This window comes from Notolabrus celidotus, chromosome 9 (genome assembly GCF_009762535.1).
Source record: "Notolabrus celidotus isolate fNotCel1 chromosome 9, fNotCel1.pri, whole genome shotgun sequence".
Classification (NCBI taxonomy): Eukaryota; Metazoa; Chordata; class Actinopteri; order Labriformes; family Labridae; genus Notolabrus; species Notolabrus celidotus.
In genome coordinates this window covers 3,374,522-3,401,814 of record NC_048280.1, presented here as the reverse complement: position 1 = coordinate 3,401,814, position 27,293 = coordinate 3,374,522, and the positions used below count along the sequence as shown (strand labels likewise).

Here is a 27,293-nt window from a genome sequence, read left to right as displayed (position 1 = left end):
AGGGTTACGATTAGGGTTAGGGTTACAATTAGGGTTAGGGTTAGGGTTACGATTAGGGTTAGGGTTACGATTAGGGTTAGGGTTAGGGTTACAATTAGGGTTAGGGTTACGATTAGGGTTAGGGTTAGGGTTAGGGTTACTATTAGGGTTAGGGTTAGGGTTACAATTAGGGTTAGGGTTACGATTAGGGTTAGGGTTAGGGTTACGATTAGGGTTAGGGTTACAATTAGGGTTAGGGTTACGATTAGGGTTAGGGTTAGGGTTACGATTAGGGTTAGGGTTACGATTAGGGTTAGGGTTAGGGTTACAATTAGGGTTAGGGTTACGATTAGGGTTAGGGTTAGGGTTACGATTAGGGTTAGGGTTAGGGTTACAATTAGGGTTAGGGTTAGGGTTACGATTAGGGTTAGGGTTACGATTAGGGTTAGGGTTAGGGTTACAATTAGGGTTAGGGTTACGATTAGGGTTAGGGTTAGGGTTAGGGTTACTATTAGGGTTAGGGTTAGGGTTACAATTAGGGTTAGGGTTACGATTAGGGTTAGGGTTAGGGTTACGATTAGGGTTAGGGTTAGGGTTACAATTAGGGTTAGGGTTAGGGTTACGATTAGGGTTAGGGTTACGATTAGGGTTAGGGTTAGGGTTACAATTAGGGTTAGGGTTACGATTAGGGTTAGGGTTAGGGTTAGGGTTACAATTAGGGTTAGGGTTAGGGTTACGATTAGGGTTAGGGTTACAATTAGAGTTAGGGTTAGGGTTAGGGTTAGGGTTATGATTAGGGTTAGGGTTAGGGTTATGATTAGGGTTAGGGTCAGGGTTATGATTAGGGTTAGGGTTAGGGTTAGGGTTAGGGTAAGGTTTTGGGGTTACTATTAGGGTTAGGGTTATGATTAGGGTTAGGGTAAGGTTTAGGGTTACTATTAGGGTTAGGGTTAGGGTTAGGGTTAGGGTTAGGGTTACGATTAGGGTTTGGGTGAGGGTTGGGGTTACGATTAGGGTTAGGGTTAGGGTTAGGGTTACGATTAGGGTTAGGGTTAGGGTTAGGGTTACGATTAGGGTTAGGGTTAGGGGTACGATTAGGGTTAGGGTTATGATTAGGGTTAGGGTCAGGGTTAGGGTTATGATTAGGGTTAGGGTTAGGGGTACGATTAGGGTTAGGGTTAGGGTTGGGGTTACGATTAGGGTTAGGGTTAGGGTTACGATTAGGGTTAGGGTTAGGGTTACGATTAGGGTTATGATTAGGGTTAGGGTTAGGTTTAGGTTTAGGGTTATGATTAGGGTTAGGGTTAGGGTTACGATTAGGGTTAGGGTTAGGGTTACGATTAGGGTTAGGGTTAGGGTTAGGGTTATGATTAGGGTTAGGGTTATGATTAGGGTTACGATTAGGGTTAGGGTTATGATTAGGGTTAGGGTTATGATTAGGGTTACGATTAGGGTTAGGGTTATGATTAGGGTTATGATTAGGGTTAGGGTTAGGGTTATGATTAGGGTTAGGGTTATGATTAGGGTTATGATTAGGGTTAGGGTTATGATTAGGGTTAGGGTTATGATTAGGGTTATGATTAGGGTTAGGGTTACTATTAGGGTTAGGGTTACGATTAGGGTTAGGGTTATGATTAGGGTTACTAGGGTTAGGGTTAGGGTTACGATTAGGGTTAGGGTTAGGGTTAGGGTTACTATTAGGGTTAGGGTTAGGGTTAGGGTTAGGGTTACTATTAGGGTTAGGGTTACGATTAGGGTTAGGGTTAGGGTTACGATTAGGGTTAGGGTTAGGGTTAGGGTTACGATTAGGGTTAGGGTTAGGGTTACTATTAGGGTTAGGGTTAGGGTTAGGGTTACGATTAGGGTTAGGGTTAGGGTTACGATTAGGGTTAGGGTTACAATTAGGGTTAGGGTTAGGGTTACGATTAGGGTTAGGGTTAGGGTTAGGGTTACGATTAGGGTTAGGGTTAGGGTTAGGGTTACTATTAGGGTTAGGGTTAGGGTTACGATTAGGGTTAGGGTTATGATTAGGGTTAGGGTTAGGGTTACTATTAGGGTTAGGGTTACTATTAGGGTTAGGGTTAGGGTTAGGGTTACTAGGGTTAGGGTTAGGGTTAGGGTTACTAGGGTTAGGGTTAGGGTTAGGATTAGGGTTACTAGGGTTAGGGTTAGGGTTAGGATTAGGGTTAGGGTTAGGGTTACGATTAGGGTTAGGGTTAGGGTTATGATTAGGGTTAGGGTTAGGGTTACTATTAGGGTTAGGGTTATGATTAGGGTTAGGGTTAGGGTTAGGGTTACTAGGGTTAGGGTTACGATTAGGGTTAAGGTTAAGGTTACAATTAGGGTTAGGGTTAGGGTTAAGGTTAGGGTTAGGGTTACGATTAGGGTTAGGGTTAGGGTTAGGGTTATGATTAGGGTTAGGGTTAGGGTTAGGGTTACGATTAGGGTTAGGGTTACTATTAGGGTTAGGGCTGGGTTAGGGTTATGATTAGGGTTAGGGTTAAGGTTACGATTAGGGTTAGGGTTACTATTAGGGTTAGGGTTAGGGTTAGGGTTACGATTAGGGTTAGGGTTAGGGTTAGGGTTACTATTAGGGTTATGATTAGGGTTAGGGTTAAGGTTACGATTAGGGTTAGGGTTAGGGTTACTAGGGTTAGGGTTACTAGGGTTAGGGTTAGGGTTAGGGTTACGATTAGGGTTACGATTAGGGTTAGGGTTAGGGTTACGATTAGGGTTAGGGTTAGGGTTACTAGGGTTAGGGTTAGGGTTAGGGTTACGATTAGGGTTAGGGTTAGGGTTAGGGTTAGGGTTGGGGTTAGGGTTACGATTAGGGTTAGGGTTAGGGTTACTAGGGTTAGGGTTAGGGTTAGGGTTAGGGTTACTAGGGTTAGGGTTAGGGTTAGGGTTACTATTAGGGTTAGGGTTAGGGTTAGGGTTACGATTAGGGTTAGGGTTAGGGTTAGGGTTACTATTAGGGTTATGATTAGGGTTAGGGTTAAGGTTACGATTAGGGTTAGGGTTAGGGTTACTAGGGTTAGGGTTAGGGTTAGGGTTACGATTAGGGTTACGATTAGGGTTAGGGTTAGGTTTACGATTAGGGTTAGGGTTAGGGTTACTAGGGTTAGGGTTAGGGTTAGGGTTACGATTAGGGTTAGGGTTAGGGTTAGGGTTAGGGTTAGGGTTGGGGTTAGGGTTACGATTAGGGTTAGGGTTAGGGTTACTAGGGTTAGGGTTAGGGTTAGGGTTAGGGTTACTAGGGTTAGGGTTAGGGTTAGGGTTACTATTAGGGTTAGGGTTAGGGTTAGGGTTAAGATTAGGGTTAGGGTTACTAGGGTTAGGGTTAGGGTTAGGGTTACGATTAGGGCTAGGGTTAGGGTTAGGGTTACGATTAGGGTTAGGGTTATGATTAGGGTTAGGGTTAGGGTTACTATTAGGGTTAGGGTTAAGGTTACGATTAGGGTTAGGGTTAGGGTTAGGGTTACGATTAGGGTTAGGGTTAGGGTTACGATTAGGGTTAGGGTTAGGGTTAGGGTTATGATTAGGGTTAGGGTTAGGGTTACTATTAGGGTTAGGGTTGGGGTTACGATTAGGGTTAGGGTTAGGGTTAGGGTTACGATTAGGGTTAGGGTTAGGGTTACTAGGGTTAGGGTTAGGGTTAGGGTTACGATTAGGGTTAGGGTTAGGGTTAGGGTTATGATTAGGGTTAGGGTTAGGGTTACTATTAGGGTTAGGGTTGGGGTTACGATTAGGGTTAGGGTTAGGGTTAGGGTTACGATTAGGGTTAGGGTTAGGGTTACTAGGGTTAGGGTTAGGGTTAGGGTTACGATTAGGGTTAGGGTTAGGGTTATGATTAGGGTTAGGGTTAGGGTTATGATTAGGGTTAGGGTTAGGGTTACGATTAGGGTTAGGGTTAGGGTTATGATTAGGGTTAGGGTTAGGGTTACGATTAGGGTTAGGGTTAGGGTTACGATTAGGGTTAGGGTTAGGGTTAGGGTTACGATTAGGGTTAGGGTTAGGGTTAGGGTTAGGGTTACGATTAGGGTTAGGGTTACGATTAGGGTTAGAGTTAGGGTTACTATTAGGGTTAGGGTTAGGGTTACGATTAGGGTTAGGGTTAGGGTTAGGGTTAGGGTTACGATTAAGGTTAGGGTTACGATTAGGGTTAGGGTTAGGGTTAGGGTTATGATTAGGGTTAGGGTTAGGGTTTGGTAACCGAGAGTTGTGTTTACAGAAGCCAAAGTCAGGTTTATGGAATCAGACAGGCATTCAGCATGGCCTAATCGTATAGTAATACAGATGTAGTGAGCGGTACTTGTGAAGCTCCTGTTGTGAACATTTGAAGATGTTTCATGAACGAGTTAGGACAGACCCCAAAGAGCTGGTCTGGTTTTGGAGAGGTATAGCTTTTTTAAATGATGAATAGTTTCATTCAGTGTTTGTTCAATGTTTCTTTACCCTCAGCTCTTCTATCTTAAACGATTGTCTCGGTGTATCGAGGCGTTAAAGTCGGATCCTTTAGCCAAACCTTCAGCTGACAGGTTGTAGAGTTAGATGTGTGTGTCTGAGTTTTCACAGCTGCAGATTTTCTTGTCTTTTACACTTAATACCTGTCATTTGTGTCTCTTTATATGGATAAAACATCAGGATTTAGTTGTAAACGTTCTGAACTGAGGTCTCTCACCTCTGACGCCGACTTTTCGTTCCTTCCCGAACATCATGTCGAACTGCAGGATGGCCTCTCCGATGGGCTTCTCTATCCCCGAGCCTGCAGAAACAAACATCACATCACACATTAACATAATGAACAACATCTGTACCCATTAATCTCACACTCTTTCATTCCTATCTTCATCTTAAGGCCGCTGCTGTGACACAATATCTTACGATTCAGCTTCAGGCAAACTTGTTAGAAATTGTGATACAACAGAGGATTAAGATGATTATTTGAAGTTAGGCAACATTAATATCTTTTTTTTTATACATATTCAGCACTGATAAAGTGATTATATTCTAATTTAGGCCCTAATTAAAAAGCTCTCCCAGCACACAGCATGAGGCCTGTTCTCTGCTGCAACACTGATGAAAGGGAAATTATGCAAAACTAGAAGTGCGACTGAAAGTCTGCAACGAAATCTGCACTTTACTTGGAATTACGTTAAAGTTTTGAATCTGTAGTTCCTAAAGTATAACACCTTGTTGGTTTCACTCCAAGAACCTTCAATAAGAAGCCAACTGTGACCCTGATAAGTCTCTACTCTCAGAGTGAAGTAAACTCACCTCTGTCAGGTCGGATCTTCTCGTTGCCGGTGATTCTGATGCCCATCCCATCGTGCACTGAGGGGGACAGGAGGAGCAGAGAGTTAGGGACACAGTTTGTATGTGTGTGCCTGTAATACCGCTACGCTGCAGGCCTGCTCATTGTACCTAAAGTCTCTAAAAATAGTATGGGAGGTTGAGCATTCAGTTATCAAGCACCTCTCCTTTGGAATCATCTACCAGTCAGGGTCCGGGAGGCAGACACCCTCTCTACTTTTAAGAGTAGGCTTCAAACTTTCCTTTTAGATAAAGCTTATACTTAGAGCAGGATCAGGCTTGGACCAGCTCTTAGTTATGCTGCTATAAGCTTAGACTGACACATGGGGATCACTTACTTTAACTCTTCCTGTCCCATTAAAGTTACTAACCATAGACCTTTCTGGAGTCCCTGAGCTCCCTTGTCTCGTAGATTCCTCTAGATCTCTGCTGCTGTGGATGTGCCAGACTCCAGCTGCTACAACTACTACTACCCGTCTCCCTACTATCATCTCTCTCTCTCTCTTCATCTCCCTCTATCCCTCTCTCCAACACGGTCTCAGCAGATGTGTGTCTAACATGAGTCTGGTCCTGCTGGAGGTTTCTGCCTGTTAAAGGAAGTTTGTCCTTGCCACTGTAACTTGCTAAATGCTGCAAAGTGCTCTGCTCATGGTGGATTAAGATGAGATCAGACTGAGTCCTGTCTGTAAGATGGGACTGGATCTGATCCTGTCTTGATGTTGGGTCTTTGTTAATAATAGAACATAGAGTACGGTCTAGACCTGCTCTGTTTGGAAAGATTGATTTGTGATTCGGTGCTATACAGATAAAGATTGATTGATGATAATACCTTGTGAGTGTTGTGTGGTGACGAAGGTCTTGATGAGAGCATCGGTGCTCTGGGAGTAAAGAGACAGAGCGTAACGCAGAGAAGCCAGTTCAGGGCTTTTCTCCACAAACGCCTTCTTCAGCCCGTTTCCTCCTGCATGGAAATATATCTGGAAGAGAAGAGAGGGAAGCAGCAGTGTGAAGCTAGCAAACTGATGCTTTATCTATCCTAAACAGACAAATTTAAAGCACTAAAACACACACAAACCCTAAAACATGAGAAATAACCAGACGTTTGAATAAATAATCAAGTATGAAATTAAAGCTCCACTGAGGAAATTTGAGGTCAGGTTGAATTTGGCGCCCCCTGTGGACAAAGTGATACCTCCTATCTCTTCACTGGCCTGGACATTTACAAGTGAATGAAATATATCATTCTGTTTTCTTCCAACAATACAATGTGTTACTCTCTTTGAATACTTCCTGTTTCTCTAGTGTGCCAAGGTCTGACACCTACCCCCTAACAGCGGTTTTAGACATTAAAAATGACATTAAAGGAAATGTGGATCTCATTGTGGACAACCTGGTGTATTACTTTAGGTCATAAAGCAGCTTCCCTGTTAGAATCAGGTTGTTTAACCAGCTAAAATACTCTTCACAGGAGCTTTAATGGAACTTAAACCACACTCTGCACACATAAAACGATGGTGCTCAGTAATACTCATAACATGGTGGTTATAGACACATAGACTATTAAACACATCCTGTATCTTTCAGATTTAATAGAAACATTGTCTGCAGAAAAACAGAACTGCATCTTCAGTTTGTGACCGCAATGCAACATGCATCTACACACGTTTAAGGTGTTGCAGGAAGCATTGCTCCTCTAAAATCTGACTTGTCCAGCTTGCAGCCTCTCCTCACTGCCCAACGTTATGCAGGTGAAGACGGAGGCAAGATATGACTCATCATGTTTTCTTTGGAAATATTGGCCATGCTTTGCTAGCGGTGCAGAGCTGTGTGAATATTTACGTCCCTTCTGTTGCAGCTCACAGGGAATCACTGCTGAATTGAATCTTGTATTTGTAGGGTGAAGTGCTTCATTAGACCGGGAGAGATCGAGGAGGCAAGTGTAGTGTTTTTAAAATTCAGGATTATGTTTTTTAACCCAACAGAAGACTTTTTCTCAGTAAATCAGGAGTAGAGTTTCTGTTTGATTCTGTTGAACCATCCTACATCCATCCATCTTCCTCCGCTTATCCGGGTCCGGGTCGCGGGGGCAGCAGTCTCAGCAGGGAAGCCCAGACACTCCTCTCCCCGGCCACTTCCACCAGCTCTTCTGGGAGGATACCGAGGCACTCCCTGGCCAGCTGAGAGACATAGTCTCGCCAGCGTGTCCTGGGCCTTCCCCGTGGCCTCCTCCCAGTCGGACATGCCCGAAACACCTCCCCAGGGAGACGCCCGGGAGGCATCCTAACCAGATGCCCGAACCACCTCATCTGGCTCCTCTCGATCCGGAGGAGCAGCGGCTCTACTTTGAGCCTCTCCTGGATGTCTGAGCTCCTGACCCTATCTCTAAGGCTGAGCCCAGACACCCTGCGGAGAAAGCTCATTTCGGCCGCTTGTATTCGTGATCCTGTTCTTTCGGTCACTACCCACAGCTCGTGACCATAGGTGAGGGTCGGAATGCAGATTGACCGGTAAATTGAGAGCTTTGCCTTCTGGCTCAGCTCTCTCTTCACCACGACAGACCGGTACAGCGCCTGCATCACTGCAGACGCCGCCCCGATCCGTCTGTCAATCTCCCGCTCCCTTTTCCCCTCACTCGTGAACAAGACCCCGAGATTCTTAAACTCCTTCGCCTGGGGCAAAGACTCCCCTCCGACCCGGAGAGGGCAAGCCACCCTTTTCAGACTGAGCACCATGGCCTCAGACTTGGAGGTGCTGATCCCCATCCCCGCCGCTTCACACTCAGCTGCAAACCGTCTCAGCGCGAGCTGGAGGTCACTGTTCAATGAAGCCAATAGGACGACATCATCTGCAAAGAGCAGAGACGGAATCCCAAGGCCACCGAACCGGAAACCCTCCGCTACTTGGCTGCGCCTAGAAATTCTGTCCATAAAAGTTATGAACAGAACCCCATCCTACATTCTTAACTCTTAATTTCTCCCAGCTAAAACTGCAAATCTAATCCATCTGAAACATTTCAAAGTGAGTGAAAAGAAATAAAATGCAGCACAGGTTTCTGTTTTGACCACAAAGGTTTGATCAGCTCGACTAGTCCTTGCCTGGTAAATGAGAGTTCAGCTCTCCACCTACCTTGATGGCCTCCAGCCCTGCATCGATGATGACACACTGCTTGGGCGTCAGTGTTTTGGCTTCACCGCCTCCCTGAAGAAACAACCGTTCAGACATTAGAGACAAACTTTTCTAATTTCATCAACATTAAAATCCTGAACCTCGTCTTTGTCATAATAAAGCTACACTCGGATTGTGACTGGTGCTTCTTGGAGTGTGACGCGAAGAAGAGAATAACTTCTAGACAGTGTGAATACATTTAACAGCCCTCTGAACCCTCCTCAGTTTATTTAAATAGACTTTGAAAATGTGGTAAAAACACAAAAACATCAGATATTTAGACTTTTTCTGAGCAGGCTGCTTCTGAAAAGAGTTTGAGAATACACCCAGAATCAGCCGAGGGAGGAGAAAAACAATGACTTTCAAAAACCAAACTTCATCCAGCCTGTCAAATCTTCAAAATGCAAATAACTGCATCCACAAATTACATTTGGAGTCCACTACTTCTGAAGCTTCTCTAACAGCTACATCCTTCAACACTGAAAAACACCCTTAAACGGCCCGCTAAGAAACATTTCTTACAGCTTTATCTGCAAGAAATGACCTCTTTTACTGACTAGCTCTTCCTCTAATGAATAGTTTTGAATAAATAATCAGTTGTTGCATTGCACCAAATACTCTCATTGCTTTTAACCCTCAAATAACAGCTCATGTTCCTTACCTTTAAACTGGAGAGTCCTTTAGCTGCCGTGAGGAGTTGGGCCCCCTACATGAAGAGGAAGAGGAGAAAGAAGAAATGTGACAACAATGAGAATAAATGTTATCTGTATGTTTCTGACTCTAGAAATGCAACAAGTTTAATGCATTTAACACAGAAATCTTGGACAAACTCACACCTGCTGACCTCCACCAGTAGGTGGCAGCAGAGCGCAGCTGCTGGTCTAATGTGAGATCTTTGCTGTTAGAAGACCAATCCAAAGCTTGAAAATGTCCTGAAACTTACTTTTTATTGGTGCCCTGTTGTCCTGATCATGTCTCTTATTTTCTGTATAATTCAGTGTTTGTTTCTGTCTCAACATTCCTTATAGCAATACAGCTAAAAGTTTGGAAACACCTTCTCATTCAAGGGTTTGTATTTATTTTAATTATTGTAAACACTGTAGATTAATACTGAAGTCATCTAAACTATGAAAGAACATATGTGGAATTATTTAATTTACTAAAAAAGTGTTAAACAAAGCAGAATATGTTTTATATTTCAGATTCTGTAAAGTAGCCCCCTTTTTCCTTCATGACAGCTTTGCACACTCTTGGTATTCTCTCAGTCTGCTTCATGAAGTGGTCTCCAGGAATGGTTTCTAATTAACATGAGCCTTGTCAAGAGTTCATTTGTAGAATGACTTGCCTTCTTAATCTCCAATCTGCAACGATGAAATGTTCAAACCAAGCCAGAAACCTTGGTGTAGTCATAGACTCAGACCTTAATTTCAGCAGCCACATTAAGACAATTACAAAGTCCGCCTACTATCACCTTAAGAATATATCAAGGATTAAAGGACTTGTGTCTCAGCAGGATGCAGAAAAACTCGTCCATGCATTTATCTTTAGCAGACTAGACTACTGTAACGGGGTCTTTACAGGACTCCCTAAAAAGTCCATCAGACGGCTGCAGCTCATACAGAATGCTGCTGCTCGAGTCCTAACAAGGACCAAAAAAGTAGACCACATTACTCCAGTTCTTAGATCTCTACACTGGCTTCCTGTCTGTCAGAGAATAGACTTTAAAATCCTGCTGATGGTTTATAAAGACCTGAATGGTTTAGGCCCAAAATACATTGCTGATCTGCTACTACTTTATGAACCACCTCGACCTCTGAGGTCATCAGGTACTGGTCTGCTTTCAGTCCCTAGAGTCAGAAGGAAACATGGTGAAGCTGCGTTTAGTCATTATGCACCACATATCTGGAACACACTCCCTGAAAGCTGTAGGTCTGCTCCAACTCTCACCTCTTTTAAATCAAAGACTAAGACTTTTTTATTTGCCACTGCCTTCCTATCTTAGATTATTTTAACCCACTTTAAATTAAAACTTTAATGTAATTTTTAATATATTTCTAATTTTCCTTTTCTTTTCTGTTTTATTATATTTGTCATTTTAATTATGTTCTTTTATGCCTGTCTGAATGTCTCCAATGCTTTTAATGTTTTAATGTAAAGCACATTGAGTTGCCCTCGTGTATGAAATGCGCTATACAAATAAAGCTGCCTTGCCTTGCCTTGCCTTAATGTGTTTGAGACCATCAGTTGTGTTGTTCAGAGGTAGGGTTAGCACACAATGGATAGTCCTAGTTGACTACTGTTGTAATCCAGATTATGGCAAAACCAGATTATTTCATAGTTTTGATGTCTTCAGTATTAATCTACAATGTTGAAAATAATTAAAATAAGTAAAAAAACATTGAATGAGAAGGTGTGTCCAAACTTTTGACTGGTAGTGTATACAGGGTTCCCACTCTTTTCCAGACGTCATTTTCCAGGACATTTCCAGTGATGATCAAGCCTGTATGACAGTCTAAAATGAGTTCCTAACTTAGTTCCTAAATAGTCTAATATGTTCCTCTCAGTGGAAGTCTACATGTAAAGACATGTAGTCTATGGCTATCAATGAAATCATCTCTTTCATGCTTAAAAATGATGGCAAATTAATTATAGAATAATGCAACCACAGATGTACAGCACTTCACTTTATTAGTGCAACCAAATAACAATGATGGCCAACTCTCATCTCAGCTTTCTCTTTTCTCAAAAAATATAAAATGAGCTAAGTAAAAAACAAAAGAGCCAGCAAAGGAATCAGGAAGCTGCCTTAGTGAAATAAATAAATAATAATAATGATCAGAGGATCAGTGCTTTAATGACCTAAATAGAACTGAATGACAAAAATGGCCACAAAAGTTGAATGGGGATGTGTTTTTTTTAACCTTGTCAGGTCACACGCAGTCATGTTGGAATAATTTTCCAGGACATTTTACTTTTTCTCCCATTTTCCAGGTGTTTTCCAGGTTTTCCAGGACGCGTGGGAACCCTGTGTATGTGTTGTTTCTTTAATGCACCGTACAGCTGCTGTGGTTTTAAAACATGCTTTATAAATAAATCAATAAATGAAGTTGACTCAACCTGCAAAAACTTTGTTAAAATATTTCCTTGTCACCCATAGAATTTACTTCATGATAGCTATGTCATCAGATGAATTATGTGTAATGTTTCAGTGTTATTAAAAGCTTTTTAGTGGACTAGATTCACAAACTGTGCACTGGAGGATGAATCCTTGCAACAAACAATCTGCTGCCTCGTTACCACTTTAGAAAAATATCTATGACCTATATACTTAAAGGAAAGTAATCCAGAGGAGACGAGAGTTCTTCAAATGTTTAGTGAGAGTCAGAGGGTATAACTCTGTGTGTGTTTTCATCTCCTTCACTGTCCTCTAATTGCTCTCATCAGTATTTGAAGCTGTACTTGTCCCGACATGCCATAAAAACCTCTGAAGAATAAGTGTCTTAATTACTTATCATACTTCTGTTTTTTTTTCTGTTGCAGGGTCGGTTCAGGACGTCTTGACTGACGCCATAAAAGGAGAAAAGGACATTTTGTCTGCTGTCCTTCTTCAGGGGTGCTGTGTCCTAAGACTGGGGTTAAGATTTAAAGAGGGAACTCCCTTGAAGGGGGAGAATTTATGAGCATGGAGAAGAAGTCGTTTAAAAATGTTTGTCTTTCAAAGAGCCTCAAGTGATGTTACACAAGTTGGCTTCAGTCGGGTCTGAAATCTTGAAAATCCATTGAAAATATAAAACACAGAGACCTGCCCTGACAATGTTGTTGAAGAAAAGTTACTTTTTTATTCTTATTTTTATTTTATTTTATTATAATTTTATTCTATTTTATTTTATTCTATTTTATTTTATTCTATTTTATTAATTAATTTAATCATATTTTATTTATATGTTTATTTTATTTTATTTTATTCTATTTTGTTTTATTATTATTTTATTTTATACTATTTTATTCTATTTTATTCTATTTGATTTAATTGTATTTCATTTATTTGCTTATTTATTCTTTTATTTTATTTTATTCTATTTTATTTTATTTTACTGTATTGTATTGCATTTTTGATGTATTGTTATTTTATTTTATTCTATTTTATTCTATTTTATTTTATTCTATTTAATTGATTTTTTTATTTATTATTTTATTTTATTTTATTCTATTTAATTGTATTTTACTGTATTTTACTGTATCTTATTTTTTATTTGTTTTATTCTATTCTATTTAATTTTATTTAATTGAATTGTATGTTATTGAATTGTATTGCATTGTATTTTTTTTTTCCCAATTTTCTCTTCCTTCCTTCTTCTATGATATCAATATTCATTCATTAATTACTCTAACTTGTTAATATATTTATTTTAAAATATGTCTTTAAATTATTCATTATTATTATTATATTAAATTCTATGAAACTATATAACAACAGATACAGCAAAGATGTATTAATGACTCTTTAAGTTTCCTAAACCAAAATAAAAACTAAGTCAAAAATAAATATATATAACACAAATTAAAGCAACTGAATCACCAAGCAAACTGTTTTGGTTTCCGTTGCATTGTGGGAAATGTAGGCATCATTTTTTGCTGAATGATTTTGTGAGAGCAGCTGTGGTTTCAGTCGAGGGTTATGTTTGAGGAGAAACACCCAGAAGAGAGGGTGAGTGTTTGTTAGAGGACTACTGACCAGGCTGTCGTTGCTCTGAGGCAAGACGATGGTCCTCTCCAGGCTGCTCAGGACGGTCTTCCACAGATCCTTCAGGATCCTCTTCAGCACCGTCTTCTCACAGGTGTCGGCGAAGATACTGAGACTGGATCACAAACAGACACAGACGATCAATCAATCAATCTTTATTTATATAGCACCAAATCACAACAAATGTTATCTGAAGACTCTTTCCAAACAGAGCCGGTCTAGACTGTACTCTATGTTCTATAATTAACATAGACCCAACATCAAGACCGGATCAGATCCAGTCCCATCTTACAGACAGGACTCAGAGCACTTTGCAGCATTTAGCAAGTTACAGTGGCAAGGACAAACTTCCTTTAACAGGCAGAAACCTCCAGCAGGACCAGACTCACTCCCAATCCTCCCAGTAGTGACATCATCTCCTCACTCAGAGAACCAGGGTCACAACAGAACAATCTGGACTCCTTAAAACCGTTGACAAGCATGAAAAACACTGACTAACACAGGGTTTCTTTAGCTGAAGTGTCTTTAAATGTCATCATGGTTTGATAGGAAGCTTAATTCTGCTGATTTAGCTCCCTATGGTAACAGCAGGTTTATGCTCTGCAGCTTCACAGCAAGAGATGCGCTTGGAGGAGTGAATAATTGTTGTGCGTTAAAAGGAATGGACTGAAATGTCTCTCATCTTTGTTATTCATTCATTGCTTTTATAGTATATATATATAAACGTGCAGCCTCTGCAGCCAGGAGCCAACAGACAGCGTCATTATGAACTTAATGAATCACAGGGTACAGAAAGGTAGAGTTTGGATGAATACAATAAAAGAGAGGTATATTTGTGATGGTGTTGGTGATGTAACGAGCGGCAATAGCAAGGGATCATTTAATCAGTTGTTTCCAGCAGGAGCAAGCTCAGGTGTGTGTGCGTGTGTGTGTCTGTGTGTGTCTGTTCTTTGTCTTACTTCCCATCCAGGAACTCCATGAGGGGCCTCAGCATGTTGTCAGCGTCTGCCTCGGCTGTGTTTCTGTTGGGGGGTCCTTTGATCTGGTAGAGGATCTCAGCCATCTGACGCATGCAGGTGGTGATCCGAGCCTGGAAGCTGGAGAGGAGAGGAGAGGAGAGGAGAGGAGAGGAGAGGAGAGGAGAGGAGAGGAGAGGAGAGGAGAGGAGAGGAGGAGGTGGGAAGAGAGAGATCTCAGACGGGGAAACTTCTGCAGGGGCTGGAGGAAGCTCGTTATGCAGACTGAAACTGTATAATGTGTTGGTGTGTGTGTGTGTGTGTGTGTTACCTCTTTGCAAAGATGGCACTGAAGTTGTCCAGGACTGTGTTGAGCTTCACCTGCAGGTCGTTGAGGATGTCGGCGGCCTCTGTGTCCAGCTGAAACAAACAGGAGGAGAAAGATGATTACAGGTTACTTAAAGGTGACATATTAGGTCACTAAATCTGTGACCAATGGTTCAGAAAGGTCCCGCTGCAGGCGCCTCTCCGTCAGGATCAGATTCTGGATCAGATTCAGAGGGTTGAAGTAACGCGGGTCTGTGAGCAGCCGTGTATATTCAGCCAACATGTAAACATTAGATCAACGTGCTGGAGAGCCGAGGCCACACCCACTTCCTGAGGGGGCGTGGTCAGAGAGAAAACAGACTGTTCTGAGGAGGACTGAAGAAGAGGGTTTTTCAGGCAGACCAAAATCTGATTTCAAAGTGTTTTTTTGAGCATAAACTTTAAAGACATGTTTTGGGGACCTCTTAGACCAATATATATTGATGAAAATGATATGTCACCTTTAAAATGCGGTAATTTCAAAGATATTGAGATTACAAGTCTTCCAATGAGAGGCACAGCTGACTGCAGGAACACTGTAGCTGTTGGCTAGGAGGCTCAAAGCCCGCCTCTTTAAGTCACAATCGCTCCTGCAGACGATTGGTCTCAAAACAGCTCTTCAGAAACAGATTGGTGACGTCACGGATACTACGTCCATTATTTATCCAGTCTATGCTCTTCCCCCACTCTCTACTCCCCACATTTCCCGCTTCTCTCCAGCTTTCCTATCCAATTAAGGCAAAAATGCCCCCCCCCCCATACAAGTATAGAAAAGAGATGAGAGGAGGTGTGCTCTCCCCTCCTCCAGCTTTGGCATTCCACGTAGGCACATGGAAGGGCAGGGAGCTCCCAGAGCATAACTTACAGCATGAAAATAAGGAATTCTCTTTGACGAGCGTGGTCCTGACTGAACTGTGTTTATGACCAAATAAACAAAACTCTGCAGAATCAGATTATCAAGAGGATCCCTGAACACATCCATAACATATGTGTAAGATTATTTTTAACTGTAATAAATGTCATGATTTCATTACACACTCCTTTTTTGTTTTGGAATTGCTCCTCCACAAAGAGGTTTTGTTCCTCATTCATCACATTTTTAGGGTTACTTCAGCAGAACAGACTGTGACTGAGGAGCAGATGGCTGCAGAATAGAAGGGATTCATCCTGATGTACTGCGAGCAGATGTATGAATGCATCTTTAATAAATAGCAACTTTCTTGTGCATGAAGACTTCGCTGTGATAAATGAGTCCCAACTGTTAAATGATATCAGAGCAGCGACAAAAAAACGCACGTAGGATCAGACGCAGGAGCATTTCAAGAAGGGGACTCTTCTCTTTTAATACGTCTAATAAAACAGCATGCTTTGAAATAAGTGACTTTACTCCCAGTGAGCAGAAATAACCAGAACCAAAGGTGGCTGCTTTTTTTAAGATCTATTTCTGAACCGTGAGCTGGAAACTTTCTGAAGCACTCACACTGAAAACCCACGATCAATATCAGTGTTTTCTAGTTTCACCTCAGTGCATAATGGGATATTTGAGCAGAAGTGAGCACACTGTTTGCAGCAGAATAAATAATGTATGAGGCTATTTTGAATGTGGGTTAAAAGGCAAACATTGTGAAGTACATTTGGTGTGTTTTTATCTGATGCAGGAATAAACTGAAGTGTGTACAAGAGATGAAAGCTTGTGAGTATGAGTCAGAGATGCACAAAGTAACTTACTCTACTGTTGTGTACATATAATATAATGATGCTGCTGGGCGTTGAAGGCATTCAGCTGACTAATATGAAATTTGCAGAAACTGAAACTGAACAACATTTCAGCTGGGAAGAGTTTGAAGATAAAAGCAGAGGAACAGATGATGAGCTTCTTAATTTCTGATTCAAAGATAGAGTGAAAAGAGCCCTTCAAGATTCAAAGAGCACCACATCTCCTGAAAACCAAGACCTTCAAAAACATCCTTTGCAGCAGTAAGTGGGAGTCATTTGACAGCAGGGGGGTGTCACTTGTTCCTCAGTTTACAGATGTCTTTTGGAGTAGAAAACTGGATTTGGAGAGCAGAGTGATGTAAATTAAACCTGGTGAGAAATCCATGTGATGCTCATGTTTGAAGGGGAAAGAAGAAAGAAGTAGCAAAGGGTAGGATCCAAAATTAGCTTTTACACTAAGGAGACAGTTTTAGAGACATTTTCAGCGTTTTTAAAAGTTGGGCATTTTTGCCTCTATTGGATAGGAAAGCTGGAGAGAGACAGGAAATGTGGGGAGTAGAGAGTGGGGGAAGACAAACAGCAAATAGTCAAGGCCGGGAGTTGAACCTACGACTGCTGCGATCAGGACTCCAGCCTCTGTATATGGGGCGCACGTTTAAGGCTGGTTTAAACTTCTGAGTCTCCCCTATGCAGCAGGGGCTGATGCGGACATGAGCACCACATACTTGTGCGTCCATGTGTCCGTGTGGAGCAGCAATTCTCCTCCGAAACACTTGAGGGCAGTGCGGTCTCTCTGATAGCCGATCTCTGTTTCCTTTTCCACAGAGATTCAGAGCGTGTTCTGTTAATCTACAGCTGATACATGTTGCTGTTTATCATACAGACATGATTACATGAAGAATAGAGAGGAGGAGATGAAATACACGGCTGATGAGCGGGGATCCTGGAAGTGCTGTAAATGCAGGAAATGCAATGCCGCCGAGCGGACCAATCACAGGGCTTGCGGTTCGCATTGATTCTAAGCATAGTTACATTTTGGAGGAGGTGCACGTCAGCTATGTGCGTAGGCCTCTGCGTAGGTACAGGAGCTACACAGACCTCCAGTGAGCCCTCTCGATTTGACAGAGAAGTATAAATCAGGCTTTAGACTGTTGAGCCAACAGAGCCCCAATTCTCAGCATCTTAAAGCTCCAATGAGGAGCTTTAGGTTTGTGTTGATTTTGGCGCCCCCCAGTGGACAAAGAGCAACTCACTAACTGTTTATTGATTTTGTCCTGGGCATGTTTAGGTAGAGGTTTCTGATGAACAATCTGATCTTTTTCTATTTTCAGGCAAATCAATCACTTTAATCATTTCTTCTGTGGAAATTGTGCAAAAGGTTGTTTTCTGCAGCGTGTAGCTACGTACTTTAAAGTATGCTCACCCTGCGTCAACATCTTGAGGCATTATTTATTTTAAAGTTATATTTTTTTTGGGGCGTTTTTGCCTTTAATGGACAGGACAGCTGCAGAGAGACAGGAAAAGAGGAGAGCAGAGAGAGGGGGGAGGACATGCAGCAAATGGTCGAGGCTGGAATCAAACCCACAACCTCTGCAACAAGGGCTATCGCCTCTGTATATGGGGCGCACGCTTAGACTGCTAGGCCAGCGGTGCCCCGGCATTATTCATATCTATTTTGAAATATTCAATCTTATTGTTGAGAGTTGTATTCGCTTTTTTAAGATCAGTCAATCAATCTTTATTTACATAGCACCAAATCCCAACAAATATTCTCCTCAGACTCTTTCCAAACAGAGCCGGTCTAGACCGTACTCTATGTTCTATTATTAACAAAGACCCAACATCAAGACCGGATAAGATCCAGTCCCATCTTACAGACAGGACTCAGTCTGCTCTCATCTTAATCCACCATGAGCAGAGCACTTTGCAGCATTTAGCAAGTTACAGTGGCAAGGACAAACTTCCTTTAACAGGCAGAAACCTCCAGCAGGACCAGACTCACTCCCAATCCTCCCAGTAGTGACATCATCTCCACACTCGGAGAACCAGGGTCACAACAGAACAATCTGGACTCCTTAAAACCGTTGACGAGCATGAAAAACACTGACTAACACAGGGTTTCTTTAGCTGAAGTGTCTTTAAATGTCATCATGGTTTGATAGGAAGCTTAATTCTGCTGATTTAGCTCCCTATGGTAACAGCAGGTTTATGCTCTGCATCCTCACAGCAAGAGACGCGCTTGGAGGAGTGAATAATTGTTGAGCGTTAAAAGGAATGGACTGAAATGTCTCTCATCTTTGTTATTTATTCATTGCTTTTATAGTATATATATATAAACGTGCAGCCTCTGCAGCCAGGAGCCAACAGACAGGGTCATTATGAAGTTACAGTGGCAAGGACAAACTTCCTTTAACAGGCAGAAACCTCCAGCAGGACCAGACCCATGTTAGACACACATCTGCTGAGACCATGTTGGAGAGGGGGATAGAGGGAGATGAAGAGAGAGAGAGAAATGTTAACTCTCTGGATTCTAATTTGCATAACCACAATAGTTTACTTTCTGCCTTCAAACTTCTCCAGCCTCTGATTCAGTGTGGGAGGAGTTTCTTAGGTTTCTCTTTTTCTGTTGAAATTTAATGTTTTGTTTTTTTTTGAAATTCTTTTTTTTTATTATTATGAATATCCAGGTCCGTACAAACAATGAAAGTACATATCGTATTTCTCATTTAGCCGTCTGTAATTGTACAATTGTAGCCCAGACTTAGTAAGCAGTACCAAATTGTACAAGGACCCATTATGTATTCACACATCCAGTAATATATACATATAACTATTTTTTAAATGTAATAAAATAAGAACAAGAACTTAAGAAAATAAAACATAAAACATGTTGGGGTAAACCTCAATGACACATAAAGCCCTCTACAGAGAGAATATAAAAGAAAACAAGAAAATGAAAACCCAAATTCCCTTCAGATAAAAGATGGTCGTATTGGCGTGACATACGTGAACCATCTTTCCCATCTTCTCGAAAAAGTTCTTTGTTGCAGTCTTAAAGCAAAGGTAATCCTTTCCATCTTAAACATATCATAGATTATGTCAATCCATTCCTCCACAGTAGGTTTTCCTGGTTTTGACCACCTTCTAGTTATAGCTTTTCTACTAGCAGCACTTAGGATCCGAAATAAGTATTTGACATCAGAAGAAACAGTTACTGATGTAATGGCACCCAAATATAATGTCTCAAATTGAAATTGAATGTCTGTCTCAAAAACACTTTGCAAAACTTTATATACCTCCTGCCAAAAAGGGATCAATGCTGCACAGGACCAAAATATGTGAAAATGGTTTGCCTCGAGGCACCCACACTGTCGCCAACATGCAGAAGAATTTGTATAGAAATTTAATGTTTTAATTTTTTAAACACTTCATGGATATTTGTGTCTTGTTGCTTGCTGCAGAACAAATCTCCTTCAGGATAAAGTTGAAGTTGAATAAGAGAAATTAGATCATTTTTTCCTACTTAATGTAAAAGAGAGTAAGTCAGCAAAGTGCAGCCTTACGTGGGCGTGCAGTCTGCAGGATTAATCCGCCTAAAGCAGCCTGTTAGTACACCATCAATAAATGTGTGAAACGCAGCCTTGGAGCTCTTTAGTATGCTGAACCTCATGTATGCATCACATATTAGACCAGCTAAGTGGCCAGCCATTCCCAAGATGAGGCCTTCCAAAGTGTGCCATCAAGAAATGTGTGACTGTGTTATTAGATAGAGGACGGTGGGCAAACAGCCAGAACATGTAATTAGAGTAAAAGAGGGCTGTGACCTGAAAGTGACAGAGATTCACTAATGTTGGAATTTAATACAGAAATGTTGCAGAGACTGAAGGTTAAGGTGGAACGGTGCTCTCTGCTGGTCTCAATCCAGAAATGAGAGTGTACAGCGGTTTGTGTTTATGTGACGCGTCAGACATCTTTATGGGAGTTTGGAGGTAAGAGTGGGCTTGAAGTGCGAGGGGTGTCCTTGAGAGTGGAGTGAAAATACAGAGACAGTTTAAGATAGGAGGAGGATCAGGAGCTGTGTGAGTGTGGATACAACAAGACTCACCCGCCCACCTCCCTCACTGATTGCATCTCTGAAATAAAAACCTGGTTCACCCTAAATGTCCTTACATTAAACAGTAATAAAACCAAGGTTCTCCTCATTGGCACCAAATCCACTCTATCCAAATCCAACAGCTTCTCCCTCACCATTGATAACTCCTCCGTCTCACCCTCCCCCCAGGTTAAGAGCCTGGGTGTCATCCTTGACAGCACATTATCCTTTCAATCACACATCAATAACATCACCCGGACTGCCTACTTACACTGAGTAAATGCATTGAACAAATCAATGACTGGACGAGTCAGAACTTTCTTCAGTTAAACAAAGAAAAAACTGAAATGATTGTTTTTGGAGGAAGAAAGGTTAAAGGTTACTGCTCAGCTCCAATCTGCACAGATGAAATGTTCAAACCAAGCCAGAAACCTTGGTGTAATCTTAGACTCAGAGCTTAATTTCAGCAGCCACATTAAGACAATTACAAAGTCCGCCTACTATCACCTTAAGAATATATCAAGGATTAAAGGACTTATGTCTCAGCAGGATGCAGAAAAACTCCTCCATGCACTTATCTTTAGCAGACTAGGCTACTGTAACGGGGTCTTTACAGGACTCCCTAAAAAGTCCATCAGACGGCTGCAGCTCATACAGAATGCTGCTGCTCAAGTCCTAACAAGGACCAAAAAAGTAGACCACATCACTCCAGTTCTTAGATCCCTACACTGGCTTCCTGTCTGTCAGAGAATAGACTTTAAAATCCTGCTGATGGTTTATAAAGACCTGAATGGTTTAGGCTGATCTGCTGCTACTTTATGAACCACCTCGACCTCTGAGGTCATCAGGTACTGGTCTGCTTTCAGTCCCTAGAGTCAGAAGGAAACATGGTGAAGCAGCGTTTAGTCATTATGCACCACATATCTGGAACACACTCCCTGAAAGCTGCAGGTCTGCTCCAACTCTCACCTCTTTTAAATCAATTAAGACTTTTTATTTGCCACTGCCTTCCTATCTTAGATTATTTTAACTCACTTTAAATTAAAATTTTAATGTAATTTTTAATACATTTCTAATTTTCCTTTTCTTTTCTGTTTTATTATATTTGTCATTTTAATTATGTTCTTTTCTGCCTGTCTGAATGTCTCCAATGCTTTTAATGTTTTAATGTAAAGCACATTGAGTTGCCCTCGTGTATGAAATGCACTATACAAATAAAGCTGCCTTGCCTTGCCTTCCACCTTCGTAACATCAATCGTCTCCGCCCTTCCCTCACCCCCCAAACTGCCGCCATCCTTGTCCACAGCCTTGTCACTTCCAGTCTGGACTACTGCAACTCTCTCCTCTTCAGGCCTCCCTCACAAATCCCTCCATAAACTCCAACTGGTCCAGAATTCAGCTGCCGGTATCATTACCCAAACCCCCCTCCATCCACCACATCACTCCTGTCCTCCAACAGCTCCACTGGCTCCCTGTTCAGTTCCGTATTCAATTCAAAGTCCTCCTGTTAACATTCAAGACCATCCACAACCTCGCCCCCCCAATATCTGTCCGACCTCCTCCATGTTCCCACTCCCTCCCGCCCGCTCCCTCAGATCCTCTCCACCATACACCTGTCTGTCCCAAGCGAGCCGGATACAGCCCTGGTGGTGAGGCTTTCAGCAGTGTGACTGCCCCCTGGTGGCTGGCTGCAGTATAGGTCAAAAACTCAGTCTCCCCCATTCATTTGAATGGGGGAGCAGTCAAACTTTAAAAAAGAAATACACGTCGTACGAATGTTTCTCCCATCCGTATGCTGTGGTGATATGTAGTTAGTATTTGACTGTTTTGTGTCCAAGTCCTCTTTTTCTGAAAAGTTTCTTTTTCGTTAGTTATTAGAGTTTAAAAAAACGGGGTTTTACTTCCTGTTTCCTTTGATTCACAGCCGCCGTAGAGTGAAACTTCAAAGGGCACACAGCGTCTTGTGATGTCACGCTGTAGGGCGGAGCTTATTACAGTGGCTTCACAGGCTCTGGCTGCACAATGGCGGCGCCCAGGAGAGGGATTTTTTGGCTTCAGAACCGTACAACGGGAAGAGGCGGAGCAACGCTGTCCATTTTTATTTACAGTCTATGGTCTGTCCCCTCCGCCCGTCTCACCACTATGGGGAGCCGAGCATTCAGCCGCTCTGCTCCCCGTCTCTGGAACTCATTGCCACCTCAACTCAGAAACACAGATTCTTTCCCCCCATTTCAAATCACAACTCAAAACACATCTGTTCAAAACCGCCTACTCCATCTGACTCCAATTGCACTGTCATTTTTGTTTCTATTCTTTTTCTTACCACTTTGTTAGTTTATATTGTTTTTATTTTGACTTTGATTTTGTTTCCTTTAATGTAAATTCGTGTATGCATATATATATATCTGTGCGGTGTCCTTGAGTGCAGAGAAAGGCGCCTTTAAATAAAATGTATTATTATTATTATTATGAAGAGAAGCGTAAAACTAGGAAGAGAGGATGAATTCATTCAGTGCTGAAAAAACAACAACTAAAACATCAACACTTAGTGAAACAGTCTGTTTCTTTTCCTCAAGGTTGAGTGAGATACATGACTTCTCTCTGAATGCAATACAGACAAGGGTCCAGTGTGAGTGTAGCCAAGATTGAGTGAACATGTTATGACACACGACACAAAGTGAATGACGCACCCATTACATGATATAAAAATGAGGAGCAGGGGATTCTCAGAGTATATTACAAAACTAACGTCATTCATTGGTGGAAGGTCAGCTCGCCTCATTCTCAAGAGGATAAAAATGTCAAGATGTGACCTCTCTGAAGACTCATAAAGTTTTAAGTTTTTAAATAAGTAAAGTACTTGTGTTCTGTATTTCCTAAATTAGTTTCTCATACCAAGTCCTTTTTGTGCTGGAAATCATCAAACTTCCACAATTTTGCAACATTACCACATCATCCCTTTTACCAGGCAGCCCTAATAAGTCTCTAAAGACTCCTCAGCTGGTCCAAAACGCTGCAGCTGGAGAACTGACTAGAACTAGGAAAAGAGAGCACATCTCAATCCTTCTTCTGACCTACCAAACTCTTATTGATCAGACACCTTCGTATCTTAAAGAGCTCAGAGCGCCCTATTACCCCTCTAGAACACTACACTCCCAACATGCAGGCCTGCTCATAGTATCTAAAGAATCTAAAAGTAGTATGGGAGGTAGAACCTTCAGTTATCAGGCACCTCTCCTTTGGAATCATCTACCAGTCAGGGTCCGGGAGGCAGACACCCTCTCTACTTTTCAGAGTAGGCTTCAAACTTTCCTTTTTGATAAAGCTTATAGTTAGTTATGCTGCTATAGGCTTAGACTGCCAAGGGAACTGACACACTAGGATCCCCTCTCTCCCCTCTCAACCCCCATAACTTACTTTAATTCTCCCTGTCCCATTAAAGTTACTAACCATAGACCTTTCTGGAGTCCCTGAGCTCCCTTGTCTCGTAGGTTCCTCTGGATCTCTGCTGCTGTGGACGTGCCAGACTCCAGCTGCTACAACTACTACTATCCGTCTCACCACTATCATCTCTCTCTCTCTTCATCTCCCTCTATCCCTCTCTCCAACACAGTAGGTCTCAGCAGATGTGTGTCTAACATGAGTCTGGTCCTGCTGGAGGTTTCTGCCTGTTAAAAGAAGTTTGACACAGTTTGTGTGTGTGTGCCTGTAATACCGCTACGCTGCAGTCCTGCTCATCATACCTTAAGTCTCTAAAAATAGTATGGGAGGTCGAGCATTCAGTTATCAAGCACCTCTCCTTTGGAATCATCTACCAGTCAGGGTCCAGGAGGCAGACACCCTCTCTACTTTTAAGAGTAGGCTTCAAACTTTCCTTTTTGATAAAGCTTATAGTTAGAGCTGGATCAGGCTTGGACCAGGTCTTAGTTATGCTGCTATATAAGCTTAGACTGACACACTGGGATCACTTACTTTAACTCTCCCTGTCCCATTAAAGTTACTAACCATAGACCTTTCTGGAGTCCCTGAGCTCCCTTGTCTCGTAGGTTCCTCTAGATCTCTGCTGCTGTGGACGTGCCAGACTCCAGCTGCTACAACTACTACTATCCATCTCACCACTATCATCTCTCTCTCTCTTCACCTCCCTCTATCCCTCTCTTCAACATAGTAGGTCTCAGCAGATGTGTGTCTAACATGAGTCTGGTCCTGCTGGAGGTTTCTGCCTGTTAAAGGAAGTTTGTCCTTGCCACTGTAACTTGCTAAATGCTGCAAAGTGCTCTGCTCATGGTGGATTAAGATGAGATCAGACTGAGTCCTGTCTGTAAGATGGGACTGGATCTTATCCTGTCTTGATGTTGGGTCTTTGTTAATAACAGAACATAGAGTACGGTCTAGACCTGCTCTGTTTGGAAAGAGTCTTGAGATAACGTTTATATGATACCATTTTCTGTTTCCATGCACATACAGATTATTGTTTTGATGTAGAATCTGTATTTCGAGATCATCCAAAAGTTGGCGTTGTCGGCAGAATTCATCATGTAGATCTAAGTGGATGTTTATTAATTATTATGGACTACTTGGCCATGGAGCCCCGCATCTAAAAAAGCTAAACAAGACTGAAACCTGAAACATCTGCCATAATTTAAAGATGCTTTTTTTTGGACTGCTGCACTGTTCTTACTTGTGCTCAGTGCTCCAATCCGATTACCTCCTATAAAAACATATTCATATTTCTCATTTCAGCACAGTGGGTACGTACGGAGCATTTCAGAGCTGCTAAAAAATTTCCATATCACTTTGAGTTTTTCTTCAAGAATATGGAAAAGAAAGAGAATCACTCAGAAGAGGTACTTTCAGAAACCAAAGGCCTCGCACAAACAAACCAAGTACACACACTCTCCCCACTACAATCACATCCTGAAATTAAAAGTGTCCTCCACAGGTAATCAATGTTTGTCAAGCTCTCTTATCGCTCTCTAACACCCAAACTGTACCTTCTTTGAGGCAGCTGTGGCTTCAGTCTTCATGGAGAGAGAGAGACAGAAAAGAGGAGGAGACACAAAATAAAAAGAAGAGTCACACAATACTGAGCGGGACATCAACTACACACTCACACACAGGGCTGGATGTGATAGGACAGAGCAGGGAGAGAAGTAGGGGGCTTTATTTCAGGCTATTTTTATGATGATGTCTGGTGGATTGTGCAGAGGTGAGTGGGTGAATTTAATAAAAGCTTTTTGTTCATTTCCTCTGGTTTATATTAAGAAGCTTCATGATGTCACTTGCAGAAGACTCGCTGTGGTGTGATACTGTACTGATCACTCCATCCAAATCCGGAATCAGTTAAATCTGCACAAACTCACACAGTAGATAAACAGACGGCTTATTTATAGACATATAAGGCCTTTAATCTACAAGCTTTAGTCAGTAATCCCAGAATATCCAGAATATATTGCTCATTAGGATTTCCTGCATATGAAAGCTTCTGTGAGGAACTTTTGCTCTGTGTTGGTTTTGGCGCCCCCTGTGGATGATTCATCTCTTTGGAGCATTACCTAAGAATTCTCATCATGTCTAATTTACATATCTAAATGCCACTACATGGTTTGACAGTAAAGGAAATTAAATTAGCTGTTTTAGTGGAGTGCCCTCTGGAACCATCTTCTCTGCAGGGTGAACGGCCGTTAAATAAGAGCCAAGAAATAATAGTATTCTGCACAAGATAATATAATAAAATGATCTTTACCCAAGATAATTTACATGCACAAGAAAAAAATATATGCACATAATGTGTCATCTTGCACACAAAATGTGGTCTTGTGGGGACAAGATAATTACATTTTGCGCACAAGATAGCAGCTTGTGTGCACAAGATAGCAACCCGTGCAGTCAAGGTACTATCTTGTGTGCACAGTATAATTATCTTGTGTACTAAAGTTCCTATTATATGTTCAAAAGACAATACTATGCATGCATTAGTTAATTATCTTGTCCACACAAGATATTCTCTGGTGTGCGCAAGATCATATAACTTTGCGCACATGATAACACTTATCTGAAGTACTTATCTTACCACAAGGTTAATTATCTTGTAAGATAATAAACTTACCTGCACAAAACAACTTGTGTGCACAAAATAAAAACTCATGTACACAAGATACATTTTCTGCACACAGTATAATTATCTTGTGCACTTAAGTTCCTATTATGTGTGCACAAGATAACACCATATGTGCATGAGTTGTTGACTTGGGCACACAAGCTGTTATCTTGTACATGTGAGTTAATTATCTTGTCCACAAAAGATATTCTCTGATGTGCACAAGATCTTATTACTGGAAAATGATAACATCTTGTGAGCATGAGTTTTTTCTTGTGCACAGAAGATCTTATCTCCTGTGTACAAGATAACGACTTGTGTGTACAAGAAAAGAAAAAAAAGCCCATGCACACAAGGTATATTTTGTGCACACAGTATAAGTATCTTGTGCACAAAAGTTCAAATTATGTGTGCAAAAGATAATACCTTGTGTGGGCCAGATAACAAACTCATTCACAGGATACTATCTTGGGTGGGCAAGATAATTAACATGTGCGTACAAGAAAAAAACTCACAGTATAATAATCTTGCACATAAAAGTTCCTGTTATGTTGTTCAAGCTGTTATCTTGTGCATGGGAGTTATATATCTTGACCACACAAGATGTTCTCTGATGTGCTCAGGATCATATTACTTTGCACACATGATAACACCTTGTCCATATGAGTTCTTGTAGGATAATTTACTCACGTGCACAAGATAAGAACTCATGCACACAAGGTATATTTTGTGCCCACAGTACAGTACAGTTGTGCACAGGATAAAAGCTTGTGTGGACAACATAATTAACTATTGTGCACACAAGATAACAACTTGTGTGAACAAGATAAACACTCACCAGGTGTTATCTTGTGCACATAA

At 41.6% G+C, this 27,293-nt stretch overlaps 1 protein-coding gene across 1 annotated transcript in view; it reads right to left on the bottom strand.

Annotated features, from left to right (window-relative positions):
* LOC117818550 (protein unc-13 homolog B-like) overlaps positions 1 to 27,293 on the bottom strand; it is a 72,573-nt gene that overhangs the window by 2,163 nt on the left and 43,117 nt on the right. The window contains exons 12-19 of the mRNA XM_034691487.1: positions 14,489 to 14,577; positions 14,161 to 14,298; positions 13,193 to 13,316; positions 9,119 to 9,163; positions 8,419 to 8,490; positions 6,122 to 6,269; positions 5,257 to 5,313; positions 4,661 to 4,744 (exon numbers count right to left, since the gene is read on the bottom strand). Coding sequence (XP_034547378.1) covers positions 4,661 to 4,744; positions 5,257 to 5,313; positions 6,122 to 6,269; positions 8,419 to 8,490; positions 9,119 to 9,163; positions 13,193 to 13,316; positions 14,161 to 14,298; positions 14,489 to 14,577 — 757 coding nt within the window. The remainder of the gene's footprint in view (positions 1 to 4,660; positions 4,745 to 5,256; positions 5,314 to 6,121; positions 6,270 to 8,418; positions 8,491 to 9,118; positions 9,164 to 13,192; positions 13,317 to 14,160; positions 14,299 to 14,488; positions 14,578 to 27,293) is intronic.